Raw genomic sequence first — 22,550 nt, 5'->3', positions numbered from 1 at the left:
TCGGACACACCATCACATTGTGGTGTTCCAGGCGGTATTAATTGTGAAACACTTTCCACAATGTCTTAATTGTGTGCCAAACTCGTAACTCAGATTTCTCATCTCTATGATCATATCACAGACATTTTGTCCTCTTGTCACGATGACCTTCAACTTCACTCTGAAATTACTTGAACCTTTCAATAATTCAGACTTGTATTTCATCAAGTAAATACACTCAGCATCTACTCAAATCATCTGTGAAGTAAGAACATAACAATATCCACTGCATGCCTCAGCACTCATTGGACTGCACACATCAAATGTATTACTTCCAACAAGTTGCTCTCTTGCTCCATCTTACTGAAAACGAGGCTTTTCAGTCATCTTGCCCATGTGGTATGATTTGCATGTCTCAAGTGATTCAAAATCAAGTGAGTCCAAACGATCCATCTGCATGGAGTTTCTTCATGCATATATACCAATAGACATGGTTCGCATGTCTCAATCTTTTCAAAAACGAGTGAGTCCAAAGATCCATCTACATGGAGCTTCTTCATGCGTTCTATACCAATATGACTCAAATGGCAGTGCCACAAGTATGTGGTACTATCATTACTATTTTATATCTTTTGGCACAAACATGTGTATCACGGCGATCGAGATTCATTTTAGGTGCAAGACCATTGAAGGTATTATTCAAATAAACAGAGTAACCATTATTCTCCTTAAATGAATAACCGTATTGCGATAAACATAATCCAATCATGTTTATGCTCAACGCAAACACCAAATAACAATTATTTAGGTTTAACACCAATCTCGATGGTAGAGGGAGCATGCGACGCTTGATCACATCAACCTTGGAAACACTTCCAACACATATCGTCATCTCACCTTTAGCTAGTCTCCGTTTATTCCGCAGCTTTTATTTCGAGTTACTAACACTTAGCAACCGAACCGGTATCTAATACCCTGGTGCTGCTAGGAGTACTAGTAAAGTACACATTCATATAATGTATATCCAATATACTTCTGTCGACCTTGCCTGCCTTCTCATCTACCAAGTATCTAGGGTAGTTCTGCTTCAGTGACCGTTCCCCTCATTTCAGAAGCACTTAGTCTCGGGTTTGGGTTCAACCTTGGGTTTCTTCACTAGAGCAACAACTGATTTGCTGTTTCATGAAGTATCCCTTTTGCCCTTGCCCTTCTAGAAACTAGTGGTTTTACTAACCATCAACAATTGATGCTCCTTCTTGATTTCTACTTTCGCGGTGTCAAACATCGCGAGTTGCTCAAGGATCATCATGTCTATCCCTGATATGTTATAGTTCATCACGAAGCTCTAATAGCTTGGTGGCAGTGACTATGGAGAACCATCACTATCTCATTTGGAAGATTAACTCCCACTCGATTCAAGTGATTGTAGTACTCAGACAATCTGAGCACATGCTCAACGATTGAGTTTTTCTCCCTTAGTTTGCAGGCTTAAGAAACTTTTCAGAGGTCTCATACCTCTTGACGTGGGCACTAGTCTGAAATCCCAATTTCAGTCTTCGGAACATCTCATATGTTCTGCGACGTTTCAAAAACGTTTTTGGTGCCACAATTCTAAACCGTTAGCATTACGCACTGAACTATTACGTAGTCATCAAAATGTGTATGTCAGATGTTTCGCAACATCTACAGACGACGCTGAGGTTGAGCACACCGAGCGGTGCATTAAGGACATAAGCCTTCTGTGCAGCAATGAGGACAATCCTCAGTTTACGGACCCAGTCCGCATAATTGCTACTATCAACTTTCAACTAAATTTTTCTCTAGGAACATATCTTAAACAGTAGAACTAAAGCGCAAGCTATGACATAATTTGCAAAGACCTTTTGACTATGTTCATGATAATTAAGTTCATCTGATTATTTAATGAACTCCCACTCAGATAGACATCCCTCTAGTCATCTAAGTGATACATGATCCGAGTCAAACTAGGCCGTGTCCGATCATCACGTGAGACGGACTAGTCATCATCGGTGAACATCTCCATGTTGATCGCATCTACTATACGACTCATGTTCGACCTTTCGATCTCTTGTGTTCCGAGGCCATGTATGTACATGCTAGGCTCGTCAAGTCAACCTAAGTGTTTCGCATGTGTTCCGAGGCCATGTCTGTACATGCTAGGCTCGTCAACTCCCGTTGTATGCGAACGTTAGAATCTATCACACCCGATCATCACGTGGTGCTTTGAAACAACAAACCTTCGCAACGGTGCACGGTTAGGGGGAACACGTCTCTTGAAATTTTAGTGAGGGATCATCTTATTTATGCTACCGTCGTTCTAAGAAAATAAGGTGTAAACATGACAAACATCACATGCAGATCATAAAGTGACGTGATATGGCCAATATCATCTTGCGCCTTTTGATCTCCATCTTTGAGGCGCGGCATGATCACCTTTGTCACCGGCATGACACCATGATCTCCATCATCATGATCTCCATCATTGTGTATTCATGAAGTTGTCTCGCCAACTATTACTTCTACTACTATGGCTAACGGTTAGCAATAAAGTAAAGTAATTACATGGCGTTTTCATTGACACGCAGTTATACAATAAATTAAGACAACTCCTATGGCTCCTGCCGGTTGTCATACTCATCGACATGCAAGTCGTGATTCCTATTACAAGAACATGATCAATCTCATACATCACATATATCATTCATCACATCCTTTTGGCCATATCACATCACATAGCATACCCTGCAAAAACAAGTTAGACGTCCTCTAATTGTTGTTGCATGTTTTACATGGCTGCTATGGGATTCTAGCAAGAACGTTTCTTACCTACGCAAAAGCCACAACGTGATATGCCAATTTCTATTTACCCTTCATAAGGACCCTTTTCATCGAATCCGATCCGACTAAAGTGGGAGAGACAGACACCCGCTAGCCACCTTATGTAACTAGTGCATGTCAGTCGGTGGAACCTGTCTCACGTAAGACTACGTGTAAGGTCGGTCCGGGCCGCTTCATCCCACGATGCCGCCGAATCAAGGTAAGACTAGTAACGGCAAGTAAATTGACAAAATCGACGCCCACAACTACTTTGTGTTCTACTCGTGCATAGAAACTACGCATAGACCTAGCTCATGATGCCACTGTTGGGTAACGTAGCAGAAATTCAAAATTTTCTACGCATCACCAAGATCAATCTATGGATTAATCTAGCAACGAGGGGAAGGGGAGTGCATCTACATACCATTGTAGATCGCTATGCGGAAGCGTTGCAAGAACGCGGATGAAGGAGTCGTACTCGTAGCGATTCAGATCGCGGTTGATTCCGATCTAAGCACCGAAGAACGGTGCCTCCGCGTTCAACACACGTGCAGCCCGGTGACGTCTCCCATGCCTTGATCCAGCAAGGAGAGAGGGAGAGATTGGGGAAGACTCCGTCCAGCAGCAGCACGACGGCGTGGTGGTGATGGAGGAGCGTGGCAATCCTGCAGGGCTTCGCCAAGCACCGCGGGAGAGGAGGAGGACATGGAAGAGGGGGAGGGCTGCGCCAGAACTTGGGTTGCTGCTGCCCTCCCACCCCCCCACATATATATAGGGGCAAGGGAGAGGGGGGCCGGCCCCCTCAGATCCAATATGAGGAGGGGGCGGCGGCCAGGGGGGTTGCCTTGCCCCCCAAGGCAAGGGGGGCCCTCCCCTTAGGGTTCCCCCAAACCCCCAGGCGCATGGGCCCTGGGAGGGAAGGCGCCCAGCCCACTAAGGGGCTGGTCCCTCTCCACATACAGCCCATAGGGCCTTCCGGGCTGGTGCCCCCTCCCGGTGGACCCCCGGAACCCTCCGGTGGTCCCGGTACATTACCGGTGATGCCCGAAACTCTTCCGGTGGCCAAAACGGGACTTCCCATATATAAATCTTTACCTCCAGACCATTCCGGAACTCCTCGTGACGTCCGGGATCTCATCCGGGACTCCGAACAACATTCGGTTACCACGTATATCTATTCCCTATAACCCTAGCGTCATCGAACCTTAAGTGTGTAGACCCTACGGGTTCGGGAACCATGCAAACATGACCGAGACGTTCTCCGGCCAATAACCAACAGCGGCATCTGGATACCCATGTTGGCTCCCACATGTTCCACGATGATCTCATCGGATGAACCACGATGTCGGGGATTCAATCAATCCCGTATACAATTCCCTTTGTCTACCGGTATGGTACTTGCCCGAGATTCGATCGTCGGTATCCCGATACCTTGTTCAATATCGTTACCGGCAAGTCTCTTTACTCGTTCCGTAACACATCATCCCGTGATCAACTCCTTGGTCACATTGTGCACATTATGATGATGTCCTACCGAGTGGGCCCAGAGATACCTCTCCGTTTACACAGAGTGACAAATCCCAGTCTCGATTCGTGCCAACCCAACAGACACTTTCAGAGATACCTGTAGTGCAACCTTATAGCCACCCAGTTACGTTGTGACGTTTGGTACACCCAAAGCATTCCTACGGTATCCGGGAGTTGCACAATCTCATGGTCTAAGGAAATGATACTTGACATTAGAAAAGCTCTTAGCAAACGAACTACACGATCTTGTGCTAGGCTTAGGATTGGGTATTGTCCATCACATCATTCTCCTAATGATGTGATCCCGTTATCAACGACATCCAATGTCCATGGTCAGGAAACCGTAACCATCTATTGATCAACGAGCTAGTCAACTAGAGGCTTACTAGGGACATGGTGTTGTCTATGTATCCACACATGTATCTGAGTTTCCTATCAATACAATTCTATCATGGATAATAAACGATTATCATGAACAAGGAAATATAATAATAACCAATTTATTATTGCCTCTAGGGCATATTTCCAACAAATGTTTCTTCTGATCCTAATGATATGCCTTTGTCTACTTTGATTGAGAATAATAATGAATCTATGGATGTGAATTTTGTTGGTAGGAATAATTTTGTTAACAACGCATATAGAGGAAACTTTAATCCTAGACCGTTCCCTAGTAATCCCTCTAATAATTATAGTAATTCCTACAACAATTTTTATGGAAATTTTAATAAGATGTCGTCTGATTTTGAGACTAGTGTTAAGGATTTTATGAAGTCCCAAAAGAATTTCAATGCTTTGCTTGAAGAAAAATTGCTTAAGGTTGATGAGTTGGCTAGGAACGTGGATAGAATTTCTCTTGATGTCGATTCTTTGAAACTTAGATCTATTCCACCTAAGCATGATATTAATGAGTCTCTCAAAGCGATGAGAATTTCCATTGATAAGTGCAAAGAAAGAACCGCTAGGATGCGTGCTAAAAAAGATTGCTTTGTTAAAGCGTGTTCTTCTAGTTTTCATGATAATAGGGATGAAGATCTAAAAGTTATTGATGTGTCCCCTATAAAATTTTTGTTTTGCAATATGAATCTTAATAATGATGGGATTGGAGATGAGTCCATTTCAGTTAAAAGGCGTCCCAATGATTCGGAGTTTTTAGATCTTGATACAAAAATTGGTAAAAGTGGGATTGAAGAGGTCAAAACTTTACATAGCAATGAACCCACTATTTTGGATTTCAAGGAATTTAATTATGATAATTGTTCTTTAATAGATTGTATTTCCTTGTTGCAATCCGTGTTAAATTCTCCTCATGCTTATAGTCAAAATAAAGCTTTTACTAAACATATCGTTGATGCTTTAATGCAATCTTATGAAGAAAAGCTTGAATTGGAAGTTTCTATCCCTAGAAAAATTTATGATGAGTGGGAACCTACTATAAAAATGAAAACTAAAGATCATGAATGCTATGCTTTGTGTGATTTGGGTTCTAGTGTTTCCACGATTCCAAAAACTTTGTGTGATATGTTAGGTTTCCGTGAATTTGATGATTGTTCTTTAAACTTGCACCTTGCGGATTCCACCATTAAGAAACCTATGGGAAGAATTAATGATGTTCTTATTGTTGAAAATAGGAACTATGTGCCCGTAGATTTCATTGTTCTTGATATAGATTGCAATTCTTCATGTCCTATTATTCTTGGTAGACCTTTCCTTAGAATGATTGGTGCAATTATTGATAAGAAAGAAGGGAATATTAGATTCCAATTTCCGTTAAGGAAAGGCATGGAACACTTTCCTAGAAAGAAGATAAAATTACCTTATGAATCTATTATGAGAGCCACTTATGTATTGCATGCCAAAGATGGCAATACCTAGATCTATCCTTGTCTTTATGCCTAGCTAGGGGTGTTAAACGATAGCGCTTGTTGGGAGGCAACCCAATTTTATTTTTGTTCCTTGATTTTTGTTCCTGTTTAGTAATAAATATTTTATCTAGCCTCTGGTTAGATTTGTTTTTATGTTCTAATTAGTGGTTGTGCCAAGTAGAACCTTTGGGAAGACTTGGGTGAAGTTTATATGGTCTTGCTGTAAAAAACAGAAACTTTAGCGCTCACGAGATTAGCTACAACTTTTTACTGGAGAGTGATTTTAAGTTGATTATTTTTTCAGATGATTAATAGACAAATTCCTCACGTCCAGCAATTTATTTTAGAATTTTTGGAGTTCCAGAAGTATGAGTTTCATACAGATTACTACAGACTGTTCTGTTTTTGACAGATTCTGTTTCTCGCGTGTTGTTTGCTTATTTTGATGAATCTATAGCTAGTAATGGAATTTATGAACCACAGAGAAGTTGGAATACAGTAGGTTTAACACCAATATAAATAAAGAATGAGTTCATTACAGTACCTTGAAGTAGTGTTTTCTTTTCTTTCGCTAACGGAGCTCACGAGATTTTCTGTTAAGTTTTGTGTTGTGAAGTTTTCAAGTTTTGGGTAAAGATTTGATGGATTATGGAACAAGGAGTGGCAAGAGCCTAAGCTTGGGGATGCCCAAGGTACCCCAAGTTAAAATCCAAGGACAACCAAAAGCCTAACACTACTACAAATACTGGCATTAACGACGGTGCCCAAACACTCTTGGTCGTTGAATACCCGAGTGGAATCCCCCCGTGGTGGAAACCAATCTACGTAATACATTCAACAACCACGGTTCTGCCCGTCGCTAGGTGAGCGGTCGTTACTGTTATGGGGTTTGCATGTACGTGGTCAACTCTAACAAACTCCCTCTCCTTGTGTTCAAAAAGAAAAAGAAAAACTCTTCTCTCCTTTATCTCTCCCCCGCAAACATCCCAACTAATGTTGGCGGGTTCTCCAAATATTGGCGGTAAATCTCTCCAGCCCCAACTAATCTAATCTGCTCCTAATCCTATTAGTTAGTCCTCGCAATCCTCATTTTTGCACAACATCCCGATGGAAGCCTGCATGGTCGTTCATGCCCATCCATCTCCGTCCGGCGCCTCTGCTGAACCACACAATTCTCCCGGCCACCGCGACTCCTCGCCAGAATGAGATGCACTTGATGGAGCAAGCGGATTCCGTGGTTGAGTTTACTCACCATACTAAGGATCAAGAGGTACATAACTTAATCATTAATTCTCCTCCAGATTCAATATAGTCCGATGATGTGTGAGTAGTTTACCTCAGACCTTCGGGTCCATAGTTATTAGCTAGATGGCTTCTTCTCTCTCTTTGGATCTCAATACAAAGTTCTCCTCGATCTTCTAGGAGATCTATTCGATGTAACTCTTTTTGCGGTGTGTTTGTCGAGATCCGATAAATTGTGGGTTTATGATCAAGATTATCTATGAACAATATTTGAATCTCCTCTGCATTCTTTTATGTATGATTGGTTATCTTTGCAAGTCTTTCGAATTATCAGTTTTGTTTGGCCTGCTAGATTGATCTTTCTTGCAATGGGAGAAGTGCTTAGCTTTGGGTTCAATCTTGCGTTGCTCGATCCCAGTGACAGAAGGGGAAACGACATGTATTGAATTGTTGCCATCATGGATAAAAAGATGGGGTTTATATCATATTGCTTGAGTTTATCCCTCTACATCATGTTATCTTACCTAATGCGTTACTCTGTTCTTATGAACTTAATACTCTAGATGCATGCTGGACAGCGGTCGATGTGTGGAGTAATAGTAGTAGATGCAGGCAGGAGTCGGTCTACTTGTCACGGACGATGCCTATATACATGATCATGCCTAGATATTCTCATAACTATGTTAAATTCTATCAATTGCTCGACAGTAATTTGTTCACCCACCGTAATACTTATGCTATCTTGAGAGAAGCCACTAGTGAAACCTATGGCCCCCGGGTCTATTTTCCATCATATTAATCTCCCGACAACTAGCTATTTCTGTCACCGTTTATTTTGCAATCTTTACTTTTATTCTTTATCATAAAAATACCAAAAATATTATCTTATCATCTCTATCAGATCTCATTTTTGCAAGTGGCCGTGAAGAGATTGACAACCCCTTTATCGCGTTGGTTGCAAGGTTCTTATTTGTTTGTGTAGGTACGAGGGACTTGCGTGTGGCCTCCTACTGGATTGATACCTTGGTTCTTAAAAATTGAGGGAAATACTTACGCTACTTTGCTGCATCACCCTTTCCTCTTCAAGGGAAAACCAACGCATGCTCAAGAGGTAGCACTCACCGTTGGGACAGATGTCATCCACTCATTGGACCCAAGGCGCCTATGATACGTCGACATGTGGCACGACCCAACAGAGGCCCATTCCTGTGAAAAGGCCGGCCATTTGACTTGGTCAAAAGGTGGCGGGCCGGCCCACGAAAAGCCTGTTAACGGCATCTTCGCATATAGCCCATTTACAGCCCGCTAACTCACGGCCCGTTACGGCCTACCGGAATTAGGCCCAGTAGCGTCATCTGGGCCGTCCAATATGATTCCAGCCCGTTGTAACTTCCAGGCCATGTATGGCCCATGACGTATTTCGGCCCATATGAGTCCCTTTGTAACTCTTGGCCCATTAATGGCACGTGGTGAAACCGGCCCGTAATGAACAATGTATCGCTTTATACCCATTAGCGGCCCATTATTCCATTGGGTCGTTTCCAGCCCGTGTTACCTTTTGGCCTTCTCAGGGCCCATTTATTCTTGCGCTCATTTCCAGCATTCGGTTACTTATGGCCCGTTACTGGCATTTTCTGCTTGTGGGCCAAATTCAGCCCATGGATACAGTCGGCCCGTTTCTGGCCCGTTAATTTGTTGGGCCATTTTCATAGCATAATCAAATACGGCCTATTAACAGCCCGTTATGGTCAGCCCATAAAACGTACGATTTCCACTCTAGCCCGTTTACGGCCACTTATACGGCCCGTACAAGGCCCATAGATGAGACGGCCCGTAGAAGGCCCATGGATCCGACGGCCCATAGAAGGCCCATAGATCCGACGGCCCATAGAAGGCCCATGGATCCGATAGCCGATAGAAGGCCCATGGATCCGACAGCCCATAGAAGGCCCACGAATCCGACGGCCATAGAAGGCCATGGATCGTCCGTCCCGTAGATGGCCCATGGATCGTACGACCCGTGGAGGGCCATGGTCATTACAACGTTTGGGCGAGTTGGCCCCCGTTCGAACGATATAGCATATTCAAAGAATTATCCTACCCTATACTGTCACCTCTAAAAAACATACACTATACAATAAAGAGACTAAGGCATAGAAACCTAGAATAATCCTACACTATACAATAAAGAAATTACAGCCGATTATACCCACTAGGCATTATGGTTCGGCACCAGTGATAATAAAGCATACACAAACAGCAAATTACATATACTGGGCAAATACAGCTCATACATCATGGACGCGCATCAACATAACTTACCATTTGAACTATAATCTCTTCAGAAAATAGGATTGGCCGGATTCAGTTAGCACAAATTTCAGTCTGCAAAATCTCCAATTCCTTCGTTGTTACCTCAGTGTCTTGTTTCATTTTTTGACTCCTGCATCTAGTACCTGCATGTCCAGTCTCAACTTGTTGATTGTACGTTGATAATCATGTACACATTGTCTTGCCACCTCTAGTTGATACTCGAGAACATCAGCGCATTCCAATTCCAATCCATAATCATTCGGTAACGGCCATGCCGCACTGCTCGCGGATCTTTGTGTTGATGTCACTTCATCCTGAAATGTTTTTGTAAGTACACATGACTAGGGCAAAAATATAGTTACAGTGAAGCGAGCAAGACAGACTATTTTGTACATAGCAAAACAGGACTAACAATAATGTTACACGTCATGAAGCATAACCAGGTGATATTTTAAAAATTATAAAAAAGGTAGTCTGTGCAGCCTGCATACAGAAATCTCTCTTAGCTCACCAGAGGAGCATGATGTTGGGGCCCAATCCAAAACACAGACAAGTTACAAATTTAGACAGCACTTTGCATAGAAGTAAGCAAGCAGTTGGCCATTCTGTAGCTCAATTAAAGTCTTAGGGAGCATAATGAACAGCAGAGGGTTTCATACAAACATACTACAGCAAGCATATTCGGCAAGGTGGACGCCGCTGGCAGTGAATGGGCTCTGGTACGCCGGTGGATGAGCATTCTAGGGTTTCGAGAGGGGAGGGGAGAAAGGCCGATGAAGTACGTACGGCGTGATGTAAGATGCTCTGGTGCTGTGGAGTTAGTCGTTTTTGCGGGAGGGGGAGAGGAAACGGGGGTGCCGTGTAGTTGGGGGAACCGGAAGTTACCAAAGCAGCCCCGACCTATTATGTAGATGCGGGCGGTATTGTAACTGTTGGTATCCATGCACGAAGGACAAAAAGGGAGTTTCACATGCTAAAGACTAAGGTGGCAGAAATTTTAGAAGGAGGCAGGAGATTTTGCCGCCCGCGGGATCGTTCGTATCCAGTTTCAACTAATTTTGGACCGTGCTAGCGGGAAGGCCATGCGAGACTGTATACACGGGGCACGCGTCAGCAGTTAATAACTGGTGTGAAGTCCACCCCAGAAAAAAAGACAATAACTCGGGACGATGCGCCGATAACTTGGACGTTCACACGGGCGCGGCCAATCGTACGGGTGTAGTGGCGCGTTCGAAAAAAAAGGAATCAAACGCTCAACCTATGTATTTCTCGTGTAAATAGATAATTTAGTGCAATTGGTTATTTACTTTAAACATAATGCATTGACGTGTTAGTGTAGAGGCGCACAAAAAGAAATGGATATTGTAGTCCGCTACTTAAAAGTGTTACCTCATATGATTACATAGCCTCCATTTCATAAATTGCGTACCCGTTGAATTCATATATGAACTAGTTGTGTGACCCACGCATTTGCGCGGCTAGCTTCTTTCTTTAGAGGCTAACATCTTTTGTTCATATCTTCATGTATATTATATTATACGTATAAAATTTAATTTTCCAATTTGGTTTTGTTTGTTATTATAAATGTTATAATAATTTATTCATCAATTTAGATTTTTTGGACTTCATTTGTGAACAAAATTTCTATCCGGGTCTGTCATGTATTTCAGCGGTATTGTTTGACAATATGATTTTTGATTAAGGTACTGTAAATATTGGTTAAAATATTGTTAATGAAAATTAGTTAAATAATAATTACCCGATAAACTGTTAAGGTACTGTAAAGATGAAATTTACCCATTTTGTTAAAAAAAACTCACCTATAGTTTAAGGTATATTGATTTTAGTCTTGGTGCGATGAAAGCACCGTGGCTTGCCTTTGTGTTCTCACCATATCATATATACATTAATTTTCAAGTTCTAATGGTTATTTTTTCATAGTTTATATTAGTTCACATTGAATTATTACTTGTTGGTCATTTGTCCCTTTCCATCAATTTTATATATGCTTGTGGCATGCTTTTTGTTTCATTATAGGTTGTAGAAAGTCCACCACACTCGTCCTTAATATTTTTCGTACTCTCTTACAATAGTAACACGTCGTCATTTATCCACCCATTCATTCTAAAATTATGTCATGCATGTGGCGTACGCAATGCTTATACATATATAAACTTTTTCTTTCTTCCTAGTATATGACCTTGCCTATTTAAGCTACTAGTAGACTGCCCGTGCGTTGTCACGGGCTTTTGAAATATTTTTCTTGAGTTGTATAAGTTTAATTTCACATGTAGAGATAAGATAGCATGGGAATGTCGGTGCCTTGCCACGTGCCACAAAAATATTTTTCTGAAATTATGTAAACATAATGCATGTCAAATTTCACATGTAGAAACAAGATAGCACGGGCACAATTGGGTATTTATTATAGTCCAATTCACTTGCAATGTAAATTGATAAAAAATGATAAATTAATGATGTGTACATATAGAGCGATGATCCAACTAAAATTCTATTACAAATTAATATCTAGTTGTTGCGCTTAAGAAATTTTTGCACAGTTCTTTTACGGAAAGATATACAGAACGATGTGTTCTCGTTCATGGACATATACAAAGGGGTTACAACTTGCATTCCTAGAGCTGGTGACACAATTATTCTATGGAACAATATTTGGATCGATGATGAAATAAACTTGACCTTATGCTTGTATGCTTGGAAAGAGCCTTTCCTATCATCTTTTTGGTCATATGGCTCTAGTAATGAGACCCACCTCACCTTACTTCCCCACGGACCGCCAAGGAGGAGTCCCTCGCCAACCGCCCCGCTCTCCTCCTTAATACAACCCCACCCTTGTTCTTGCCGATCTGCCACCGCCACCAAGTGGGACGTGTGTGCCACCCCTGATGCCCTAAGCCAAGAAGGCAGATCCGATGTCTCTTGAGTCATTGCCATATTACATACAGTTGAATGTCATGCATTACCACAAACAAAAATATGATGACAGAGGGACTATTATTCTCCTGAATCTGATACACCACCAAGCCTAACAAAGCAATAGAGTGCACCAAACTCAAAGCTGTTTGTATAAGCAGATTGTCAGATAATTTTGAGGGGTTCGCGGACGAGCAAATTAAAGCAACATATGCATGTCATATAAACACATTATCAAATAAACACCATTGCATTCTGAAAGAAAATGCCGTGGTACTTACTACTCTTCCAAACTTATTTCTTGATGGAAATACATATATATTGGTGAATACAAATCATCTTTATTTTAATCCATATACATTTATTAGCTCTGCGAACATGATCTTTAGATTTGCAGGAGAGAACCTGAGGATGTTACTTTTTGGTAGTACACATGCCATTGCAAACCTAGCTAGATCCCTTCTCTCCAATTAATGCCATCTGAATTAATCCATGGATCCGTTTCCATCGTGTGTCATTAGGAGGTCCCTTGAACAAGCAAAAGCACAATACATAACATTTGCATTGCATCTGTTTTCCAAAACGACCATGAGTATAATAAAAGGATAAAATATGTCTAAAGTCCAAACTCTAGAGTATGATATATTCCGCTTCTTGTATAGGGTTGGAGTTGAGTACCTCTGTATTACCAAGGGGGCAGAAGAGTGCCTCCTCACCATAATTTCCTTGTTGGTAAGCTTCATTTCCTTCGAGACAATCCTTTTTCTTAAAAATAGCACAACAAAAACAACCAGTTCTTAAACATGGTCTATGCTTTCAGATTTCCTCGCTTTGCATTGCATCTGTTTTCCAAAACGACCATGAGTATAATAAAAGGATAAAATATGTCTAAAGTCCAAACTCTAGAGTATGATATATTCCGCTTCTTGGATAGGGTTGGAGTTGAGTACCTCTGTATTACCAAGGGGGCAGAAGAGTGCTCCTCACCATAATTTCCTTGTTGGTAAGCTTCATTTCCTTCGAGACAATCCTTTTTCTTAAAAATAGCACAACAAAAACAACCAGTTCTTAAACATGGTCTATGCTTTCAGATTTCCTCGCTGGGTTCCAATACTGATTTTTCAGCTTCTTCTTGAGTGTCCACGTTTGCTTCTAATCAAAAGAATATGCTGCATTAGTGTACGAATTTCAATAGCAGTTTCGTCAGGTATCATGACATCTTGTAATTTGTGATTCTAACAATTACTGTCTTACAGTGAAAATACATTTCTATGTTGAAAGAACTTCTCTCAATTCGATCATACCAATATTTTAGCTGATGCCATTACAAGAAAAATTAGCTGCAAGCAGAACCTGAGATACTGAGTAGAGATACTTGTGAGCTAATCTATTTTTTCAGTTAATTTAATAAAACTGATTTAACGGACCATAAAGTCTAGAGTCTCAAATCTCTGAACTCGAATAATAATAGCGGCATAGTATTGTGGTTGTATCAGAAAGGTAACTTACACATCATACCCTTCTTTCTCTTTGTGGTCATGTAACCAGACATATATTAGGATGAAACACTCCAATATACCGCGGAATGGCAGCAAGAACACAGCAGTGAACCTTTGTTTCAACAAGAAGATGGAACTTTGTGAAAGGATGGTTTAACTTCAGAAAGTTAGGCAAAATAACAAACGTTACAGTGGCACTCACAGAAGCCAGCCCATGCCAAGTCCACAACACAGAAGGCGCCACACTCTCATGGTTTAGTGCACCATTGACGATCATTTGTTCCTCTTTTAAAAAGCCAATTTGTACTGTTTTAGCCAACATTGTGTGGTCATATAAATCACTAAAGCTATTATAGTATATGAAAACATCAGAATATAGCATAGAATTCGTGTGGACTTCTGTAACAGAAAAGAGGGATGGATCAGCAGATGTGCTATTCCATTTTCTCGGACAATAACTGCTCAACTTCTACAAACACACACCAACTTCCCCATTTCATGCTTTCCGAGATTTTTCTTATCCTCCTCCTCGCTGCTGTGTCATGCTTGGTCCTCATAGACGAGGATTCAGAGAGAAAAGCAACAACATATTGAGCATCGTAAATATGGCTCAGTTGTGAGCGCAACCTGGCCAATTTCTTGAGAGGAAATTGACAAGCTTGTTACCCAGTATCTAACAAATAGATGCAGTTACCTACACCATTCTTTTACTCAAAGATGGATACATTTTTAATTATGGGGAGCACCTTGTGCAAAACCAACGGAACTTTTGAACAGTATAAAATACATCATTAATGGTGATATCTCTCCAGAAAGTAAGTTAGTAATGTAGAAGCGCATAATTTTTGAGATCCTAATACACGGTTGCTTTAAAAATCATGACTGCACAAAGTTATCTTTCATTCCGATAATAATTCAGTAATTTATGCAGAAATGAGCAAATGTGAATATATGTTATGAACAATTAAGAGTGTTAGCTACGCCATCGATCTGTGGAACAGTACAAAAAATCGCAGTACCATACTTTGATCTAATGGTCGTCCTAAATGCTGCACGAAAATACGTATTTGCTAAGTAAGATGATTCAGGAGGTAAGTTCACACGGGTTGAATGCAGAAGATTGATTTCAAAAAAGTGCGATAAAAATAGTAGGATGATGAGATGTCTTCGGTGCCTACAGTTTACATCACAGTTGTTTGCAGGCACGAAAATGATAAACAACAATGTATGGCTATGATTAATCAATAACTGTGAAGGAACGTGCAGGCCACCATCATCCATGAATGCATCAGTCCAAGTCAGAGGAAATTGAATGGTTGGCAATGTACCTGGTTCTGTCATTGATGATGCCATGGAGCTAGACGCTGGTCAGCTTGTGCGCACCCTTGTTGTTGTGCCACAGGGCACAGCGCCTCACCACATGTCCTCGGTCCTCCTATACTCAATCGGATGCATCGCACCTGCACCAACACACTCCATTTCATCCAACCGAAACACATCAAAGCTAGCAAATCACTGACAAATCCACATAGCCAGTTAGCCACAACCCACAACACTACTACTCAAAGTGGATACCATTGTACAAACAATGGGGTGAGATGTATAATTCGCTGTAACTCATCTTCTTGTCGTTTGAGAGAGCCCGAAGAACACAGCAAGCTACAGGATATTAGTGAGAATCTTGGGTTCTTTTCAAGAGGCCACCACCAGATACCATTACAGACCTCTCCCTCTCACATGTGGCACATTCATCTGCTTCCTCTCTCGCTGTACCAGAACGCCCGTGGGTACCATTCCACGTTGCCACTGGTCCCCTCTATTTCCGGCAGCCGCCACCGCTAGCAGACATAGAGAGGAGAGTGCAGGGCATCCCTGGGAGAGAGATGAGAGGATACTGTGAGAGGTGAGATGTCAGGCCGGAGACAGGTGAGATGCGATTCGAGAGGATTGGCCGATTGGGTACGGAAGGGTGAGATCTAAGAAGATGGAGAACCTGATGATGGAGGATCAGGGCATCTGAGGGAGGCCTGACCTAGACGACGGCAAAGATCTAAGAAGATGTAGTACCCGATCTCGGCCGCCTCCGCAAGTATCGCTCCTCCTCTGTCTTCTCGCTTGGCAGCTTCACGGCAGGCATCTTCCTCCACTGCGCACTCGTCCCTGCTCTCTTACTCCTCTCGCCCCCTCGGCATGTCAGGAGCACGAGATGAGGTGGGACATCGTAATAAGGTAAACAAAATCGGCGTGGACGGGATGAAGGACGAACCAAAATGAACCGGACGGGGCAGGGGGTGGACGAGGAGTCGGGATGGCCGTGACTGGAGCAGGTGGCTCGGCATCCTCGCCCACGGCCAGATCCGCCGTCGGAGATGATGGGTCGTCAGTGCCGTGACCTCGATCCGCCAGCAGGACGATGCAGATAGGAAGTGTGGCGGCGTCCTACGGCCGAGGACGGCGGGGAAGGCAAGGAAGCAGCCGGGGGTGACGGGGGTGCGGCTGCGTTTGGCGGGGCGATGACCGGCGAGCAGCCGGAGATGAGAGGCGGCGCTAGGGTTAGACGAGAGGGAGAGTTTTTTTTTTAAGCAAGAGCATCTCCAACAGGCGCCGAACGCGCCGCGCGCAAAAAACTGGTTTGCGGCGCGCCCATCGCCTGATTTAGCCGGCGCGCAGCACTGGCTCCAACAGCCGCGTAAAAATGCAGCGCGCGCCGGCCGCTCCAGCAGCGCGCAAAAAATGCAGCGCGCGCTCATTCCACAAACTAGATGATACATCGGAAGCATAGATAAAATAAACTAGATAAATTGCATAGATAAAAACGATACAAAGGTATTTTACATCGGAAGCATAGATTGCATAGATAAAAACGACAAACGATAAAAACTAGATAGATTGCATAGATAAACTACTCCAAGTCGCTACCATCATCACCATTATCATCCTCGCCGGTGTCGTCCGAGGTATCGAGCCATATGTCCAACCAACAATCATCGTCTGCCGTGAAGATCGACCTCCCACCTGCTGCAACGATATCGGACTGCGCATTCGTCAATGCCTTCCGTCGACGCCTGTCCAACCGCTCCTCGCGGCGCCTTCGCGTGTCCTCCTCGCGGCGCCTTGCCCAGTAGACTTGCTCGTAGGCGACGTCCTCCGGGTGGCGCCGGCGCCACTCCGCCATGACCCGCTCGTCCTCCTGGGCGACGAGGAGGCGGCGCTGCCGCTCAGCGTGCTCCGCACGGTCTTGTGCCGTGTTAAGACGAGACGCCGGGGCGACGTCCAGCGCCTGCTGGAGCGTGTAGACGTCCTGGAAATTCATCTGCCCGCGCGGCCTGCCTAGGCGCCACGCCGCCGCGTCGTACGCGCGGGCGGCCTTGCGCGCCGTCCCGTAGGTGTCGAGGCCGAGCCGGAGATCGCCGGAGCGTAGCTCGGAGTAGTACCCGCAGTTGGGGCGCAGGCGGATGCCGCGGTAGCCCGACGCTCCTCGGCGGCGCGGCGGCATGGTGGCGCGTCGGTGGCGGGGCACTGGAGCGGTGGACGCGCGCGTGGCAGAGGAAGAGGAAGAGGAGTCGTGGAAAAGGCGCGTGGCGAGCGCCGCATTTTATAGGCGCGCCGAAAGCGGTGCGCCAAAAATGGCGCGCGAGCTGCCGCCTTTTCGCGCGCGCGAGTTTCCCGCCACCGCTGGAGCGCGGCAAAACGTCCCGCGCGCGCTAAAAGCTGGGTTTACCGCGCGCGCGTCTTTTGGCACGGCCGTTGGAGATGCTCTAAAGCATAGCTTTAAACTTAACGGTGCCCAGGCAAATCACCCTGGACACAAGCCACTATCATGGCAGGTACATCATAGTCCCACTGCAACGAGTATTCCACCTCACACAGGCGACCCAAACTAGCAAGTTCGTGTGCTACAGTATTTGCCCCTCTCCTACAGGACCCTATTACATGATGTGAGAACCATAATTTCAATTGAAGTTTGGTATCCTCAATGACTGCCTAGTAAGCCGAAGAGTCTGCCCTTCTCAGGTCCATTGCGTCCGCAACAAGCTGGAAATCGGTCTCGAAGATCACCCTCAACATACCAAGATCCGCAGCTAAAGCGACACCATGAGCCATGGCATTGACCTCCGCATCGAAGGCATCTCCAACATGCTCCTGGCGACCTGTGCGTGCACAAATGACACTGCCCTCTGAATCCCTCGCCACCACACCCCATCCTGCGTGGTTTTCACCTGGACAAGCGATCCATCAACATTTATCTTGATCATGTCCTCCTGAGGCGGTCTCCACCTATCATGACATTGCTTTCCTGGCTTCTTGGAGAAAATGTGCTGGTATTCCATGGTGTAGCTGCGAGTACACCGCGCCACCTCTTCCGCATACCAGGGGAGCTCGCCTTCTCTCGGTTTATTGCGATTGCTCCACCACAACCACCAGGCTGTGAGGATGCGAACTCGTTTATGCTCATCGATTCTCCACAAGTAATCCATCATCGCATGCACTGATGTTATGTCCTCCATCTTCATTCTTTCTTCTTCCATTGACAGATCCCTCCACACCTCTTTCACAGCCTTGCATTTTATGAATAAGTGAGCTCCATCCTCCGCTGCCCGGCCACAGAATAGGCATGTTGTATCTTCAATCGGTACACCCCTCCTTGCCAAGTTTGTCCGCAGCGCCAACGACTCATGTTTAACGCGCCATGCAAACATTTGGATATTCCTGGGACATGGAAGTTTCCATATTCGTTTCTAAGAATCGTCATGGCACGCATCCAGGTTGCCCAGCACCGTATTGCTGCTTCCTGCTCCTCCGTCTCTTGCCATCAACTCCAGCTGGGTGTGCAATTTATATGCACTTTTGACAGAGTGCAGACCTCTGGGATCGAACTGCCAGGCAATGAAATCTTGGACCCCCTCCCTGACTGGTATCTGCAAGATACACTCCGCATCGACATTCCAAAAAGTGTCCCGGACTAGTTGTTCGTCCCAGCTGCCTGTGATTGGGCTGATCAGGTCACTGACAAACTCCAAAATATTCCCACCCCTTGGCGTAATTATTCTCCTCGCCCACGGTCGCGGCAGCCATGGTTCACTCCAGATCCTGATGCTGGTGCCATCTCCAACTCGCCACACATATCCCTCTCGCACTAGCTGCACCCCATGAAGAAGGCTTCGCCACGAGTAGGAGATACCGTCCTTTGGCATAGCCTGGAGCACATGGGAATTAGGGAAATAACGTGCTTTCAAAATTTGGGCACATAGAGATTCCGGATGCTCAATCATCCTCCAGATTTGCTTTGACAACATGGCAATATTGAATCCGTGCATATCTCTGAACCCTAGTCCGCCCTGAGCTTTGGATTTCGTTAGCTTGTCCCAACTAATCCAGTGGATGGTGTTCTCTTTCTCCTGCTGCCTCCACCAGTAGGAACCCATTAGCGAACTCAGTTCTTGACAGAACGTTTTAGTAAGATAGAAACAAGACATGGCAAAAGTTGGAATAGCCTGAGCAACAGCTTTCACCAAAGTTTCTTTCCCCGTCTTCGCTATCAACTTTTCTAACCACCCGTACATGCGTCCAGCCATAGCACCCTTGATATAAGCAAAGGCTTTCCTTTTGGATTTTCCCACATGTACAGGCAGTCCAAGATATTTCTCATTCCAGTTTTCGCTCGCAATCTGTAGGGCCCCTTTCACCCGATTCCTCTCACATACTGATGTGTTGGGGCTGAACATCACTGCCGATTTTTCAGTGTTAATGCATTGCCCAGAACAATTTTCATACAGCTCAAGAATATTCCTCATAGCCATAGCTTCCTCCTGAGTTGCCTTCATAAGCAACATCGAATCATCCGCGAAGAAAAGATGTGACACGACCGGTGCATTGCTGCAAACCTTGATCCCACTAATCTGCCCACTCCGTTCCCCATCGTGAAGGAGAGCTAACAAGCCCTCTGCACATATAGCAAACAAGTATGGGGACGCCGGATCGCCCTGTCGCAGGCCCCTCGACGGGCTGAATTGCTGGGTAAGGGCGCCATTAACCTTTATCTGGTACCTCACAGAGGTTACACACTTCATGATCAGGTCTACCCAATGTTGCTTGAAGCCTAGTTTACAAAGCATCGCTGCCAAAAAACTCCATTCAACCCGATCATATGCTTTGCTCATGTCAGCCTTGACGGCAGCAATCCCTTCTTTCCCTTTCCTCTTGTTCAACAAGAAGTGTGACAGCTCGTACGCAATGAGCACGTTATCCGTGATGAGCCTCCCCGGAACAAATGCGCTTTGGTTATCCGAAATGATATTTGGTAGGACTATCTTTAGTCTGTTGGCTATCACCTTCGACACAAGCTTGTAGATAACGTTACAAAGACTGATTGGGCGTAGATCCTTAATACGACTCGGGCTCTTCACTTTCGGGATAAGCACCACCACCATGTCATTCCACCCCTCCGGCATTTGCCCCCCATTCAGAACGCTAAGGACTTCATTCACAACTCGGTCACCCATGAAATCCCAGTGCCTTTTGTACACAACTGAGGGCATTCCGTCCGGTCCCGGCGCTTTGAGGTCACCAATGTGGTCAAGGGCCGCCTTCACCTCCTCCCGTGTAAACTCGGCATCCAGAATGGCATGCATAGGCTCTGTGACATGGGGTTTGACCTTTGCAATGAGCTCATCTAGCCGGTTGCCCATGCTGGACGTGAAAAGTTCCTGAAAAAATGGGCAGACATAGTTAGAAAGCTCCTCCCCTTCCTTCACCACCGTCCCGTCCTCCTCCTTTAACTCCTTGATTCTATTCATTTTCTTCCTGGCCGAGGCAAACGCCATGAAGTACCGTGTGTTCCTGTTGCCTTCCTTCAACCAAGAAACCATGGAGTATTGTTTTGCCTTGGTGTTTTTCTTCTCCTCTAAGTCCTCCACCACACACCTTAGTGCAGCCTCCTCCTTAATTTTCTCCTCACTAATGGGGGCGCGCATACACACTTCCAGCTCATTGCGGGCCTTCTTCAATCTTCCTTCGAGTTCACCCACTACATCTCTCTGCCACCTCCTCAACGATCCCGCAACTGACTGCATTCCGCTGCTCACGTCCCCCCCACCAATGGTAGCCTCCTCCCATGCTGCCTTCACCACCTCTCTGCAACCCTCCTCCTGTAGCCACCAAGCCTCGAACCGGAAGCTTCTATCGCCCTTGTACACGCTGCGTGCACGTCCTTCAGTACATACAATCATCGGCCGGTGGTCCGAGTGCCTCGGGTTCCCATTGAGCACTGAAAATTCTGGGAATGCCTCACACCAATGTTCGTTCGCTGTTGCACGATCCAATCTCTCACAGATGTATGATGCTAGCTCCCTGCTGTGATTCCACCAAGTAAATTTGTCCCCTATGTAGCCAATATCCGTTAGATCACAGCTCTCCAATGCCTCCCTAAACCTCTCCATGCAAGCTTGGGGCCGAGCTGCCCCCCCCCACACACTTCTCCTCACTAGATAGGATCTCGTTAAAATCCCCCAGACATAACCACGGTCTCCCCGCTTGATGTTGTTGCCCGAGAATCCTCAACATCCTCCACGTCTCCACCTTTCTCTCCTCCACTGACTCCCCGTACACACCAGTGAGCCGCCACATCATCCCACTTTCTTCCTTCACATCTACATCAATATGCCACCGCCCATAAGATCTCAGTCCTACCTCCACTCCCCTCCTCCAAAACATAGCCACTCCACGGCTCCTTCCATCCTAATTCCATGCATTCATATTTGCAAGGCCCAAAAGCCATCTAAATCGCTCTAACTCCTTCACTGTCATTTTAGTTTCTGCCAGGAACAAAATATCGGGCTCCTCCTTCCTCCTCATGTCGAGGAGGCTGCAAACTGCCGGGCCATTCCTGAGACCCCGGCAGTTCCAGCTTACTATTTTCAATGTGCCCGGCGGGGCTGCTCCTGCAGCCCGGCCGATGTGCTAGTATTGTTATCCAACTCCTGCTTGTCAACACTCTCCTGCCTCTCCTCTACCTCCATCCCTACCTTCCCTTTCTTGTCCTCCTTGTCATCCATCTCCTCTGACCTTCCTCTCTTTCCTCCCAACACAAAATCGCTAGCCTTGGCCTCACCCGTGCCTCTATCTTCACGCCTCACCCTCTTAAACTTCCTACTTTGCTTGTTGTGACCTTCCTCCTGGTTCTCCTTCCCATTTGCACCTCGCGACTTCATCGCCTTTGGTTTCTCAAGATCGATTCCTTCAGCTCCACCCATCTCACCACCGGCTTCCCCCTTTGGCTTCTCCACGCACCCAGTGTCATCCCCCAACAGAAGCTGCCGCGGGGTGCCTCCCTTCTTCTCATTTGTCTTGGTTT

The 22,550-nt window shown here is 45.1% G+C and overlaps 1 protein-coding gene and 1 long non-coding RNA gene across 20 annotated transcripts; both read right to left on the bottom strand.

The window, feature by feature from the left end:
* Positions 1–12,213: 12,213 nt before the first annotated feature.
* Positions 12,214–16,826, bottom strand: LOC109759849 (uncharacterized). 19 transcript variants are annotated; one of them, XR_012183963.1, is made up of 9 exons: positions 16,191–16,818; positions 15,773–16,069; positions 15,526–15,657; positions 14,400–14,482; positions 14,208–14,309; positions 13,649–13,850; positions 13,377–13,540; positions 13,104–13,268; positions 12,214–12,667 (listed from the first exon to the last, which is right to left on the bottom strand). It is a non-coding gene; the product is annotated as an uncharacterized lncRNA (long non-coding RNA). The 19 variants fall into 19 exon arrangements; XR_012183967.1 differs by having other exon boundaries at positions 13,104–13,226; XR_012183969.1 differs by having other exon boundaries at positions 13,104–13,226; positions 15,922–16,069; positions 16,191–16,793.
* A 273-nt stretch (positions 16,827–17,099) lies between these two features.
* On the bottom strand, positions 17,100–17,693 carry LOC109759856 (uncharacterized). The gene has a single exon (XM_020318694.1). It carries the CDS (start codon positions 17,691–17,693, stop codon positions 17,100–17,102), a length of 594 nt encoding a protein of 197 aa, XP_020174283.1.
* Positions 17,694–22,550: the final 4,857 nt, after the last annotated feature.

This window comes from Aegilops tauschii, chromosome 5, assembly GCF_002575655.3.
Source record: "Aegilops tauschii subsp. strangulata cultivar AL8/78 chromosome 5, Aet v6.0, whole genome shotgun sequence".
NCBI lineage: Eukaryota > Viridiplantae > Streptophyta > Magnoliopsida > Poales > Poaceae > Aegilops > Aegilops tauschii.
Note: the sequence above shows the minus strand (reverse complement) of the source record. Positions and strands in the feature narration are given on the sequence as shown.

Excerpts from the sequence above, each read along its gene's own strand:
- LOC109759856 (XM_020318694.1), bottom strand. The coding sequence starts at position 17,693 with ATGCCGCCGCGCCGCCGAGGAGCGTCGGGCTACCGCGGCATCCGCCTG.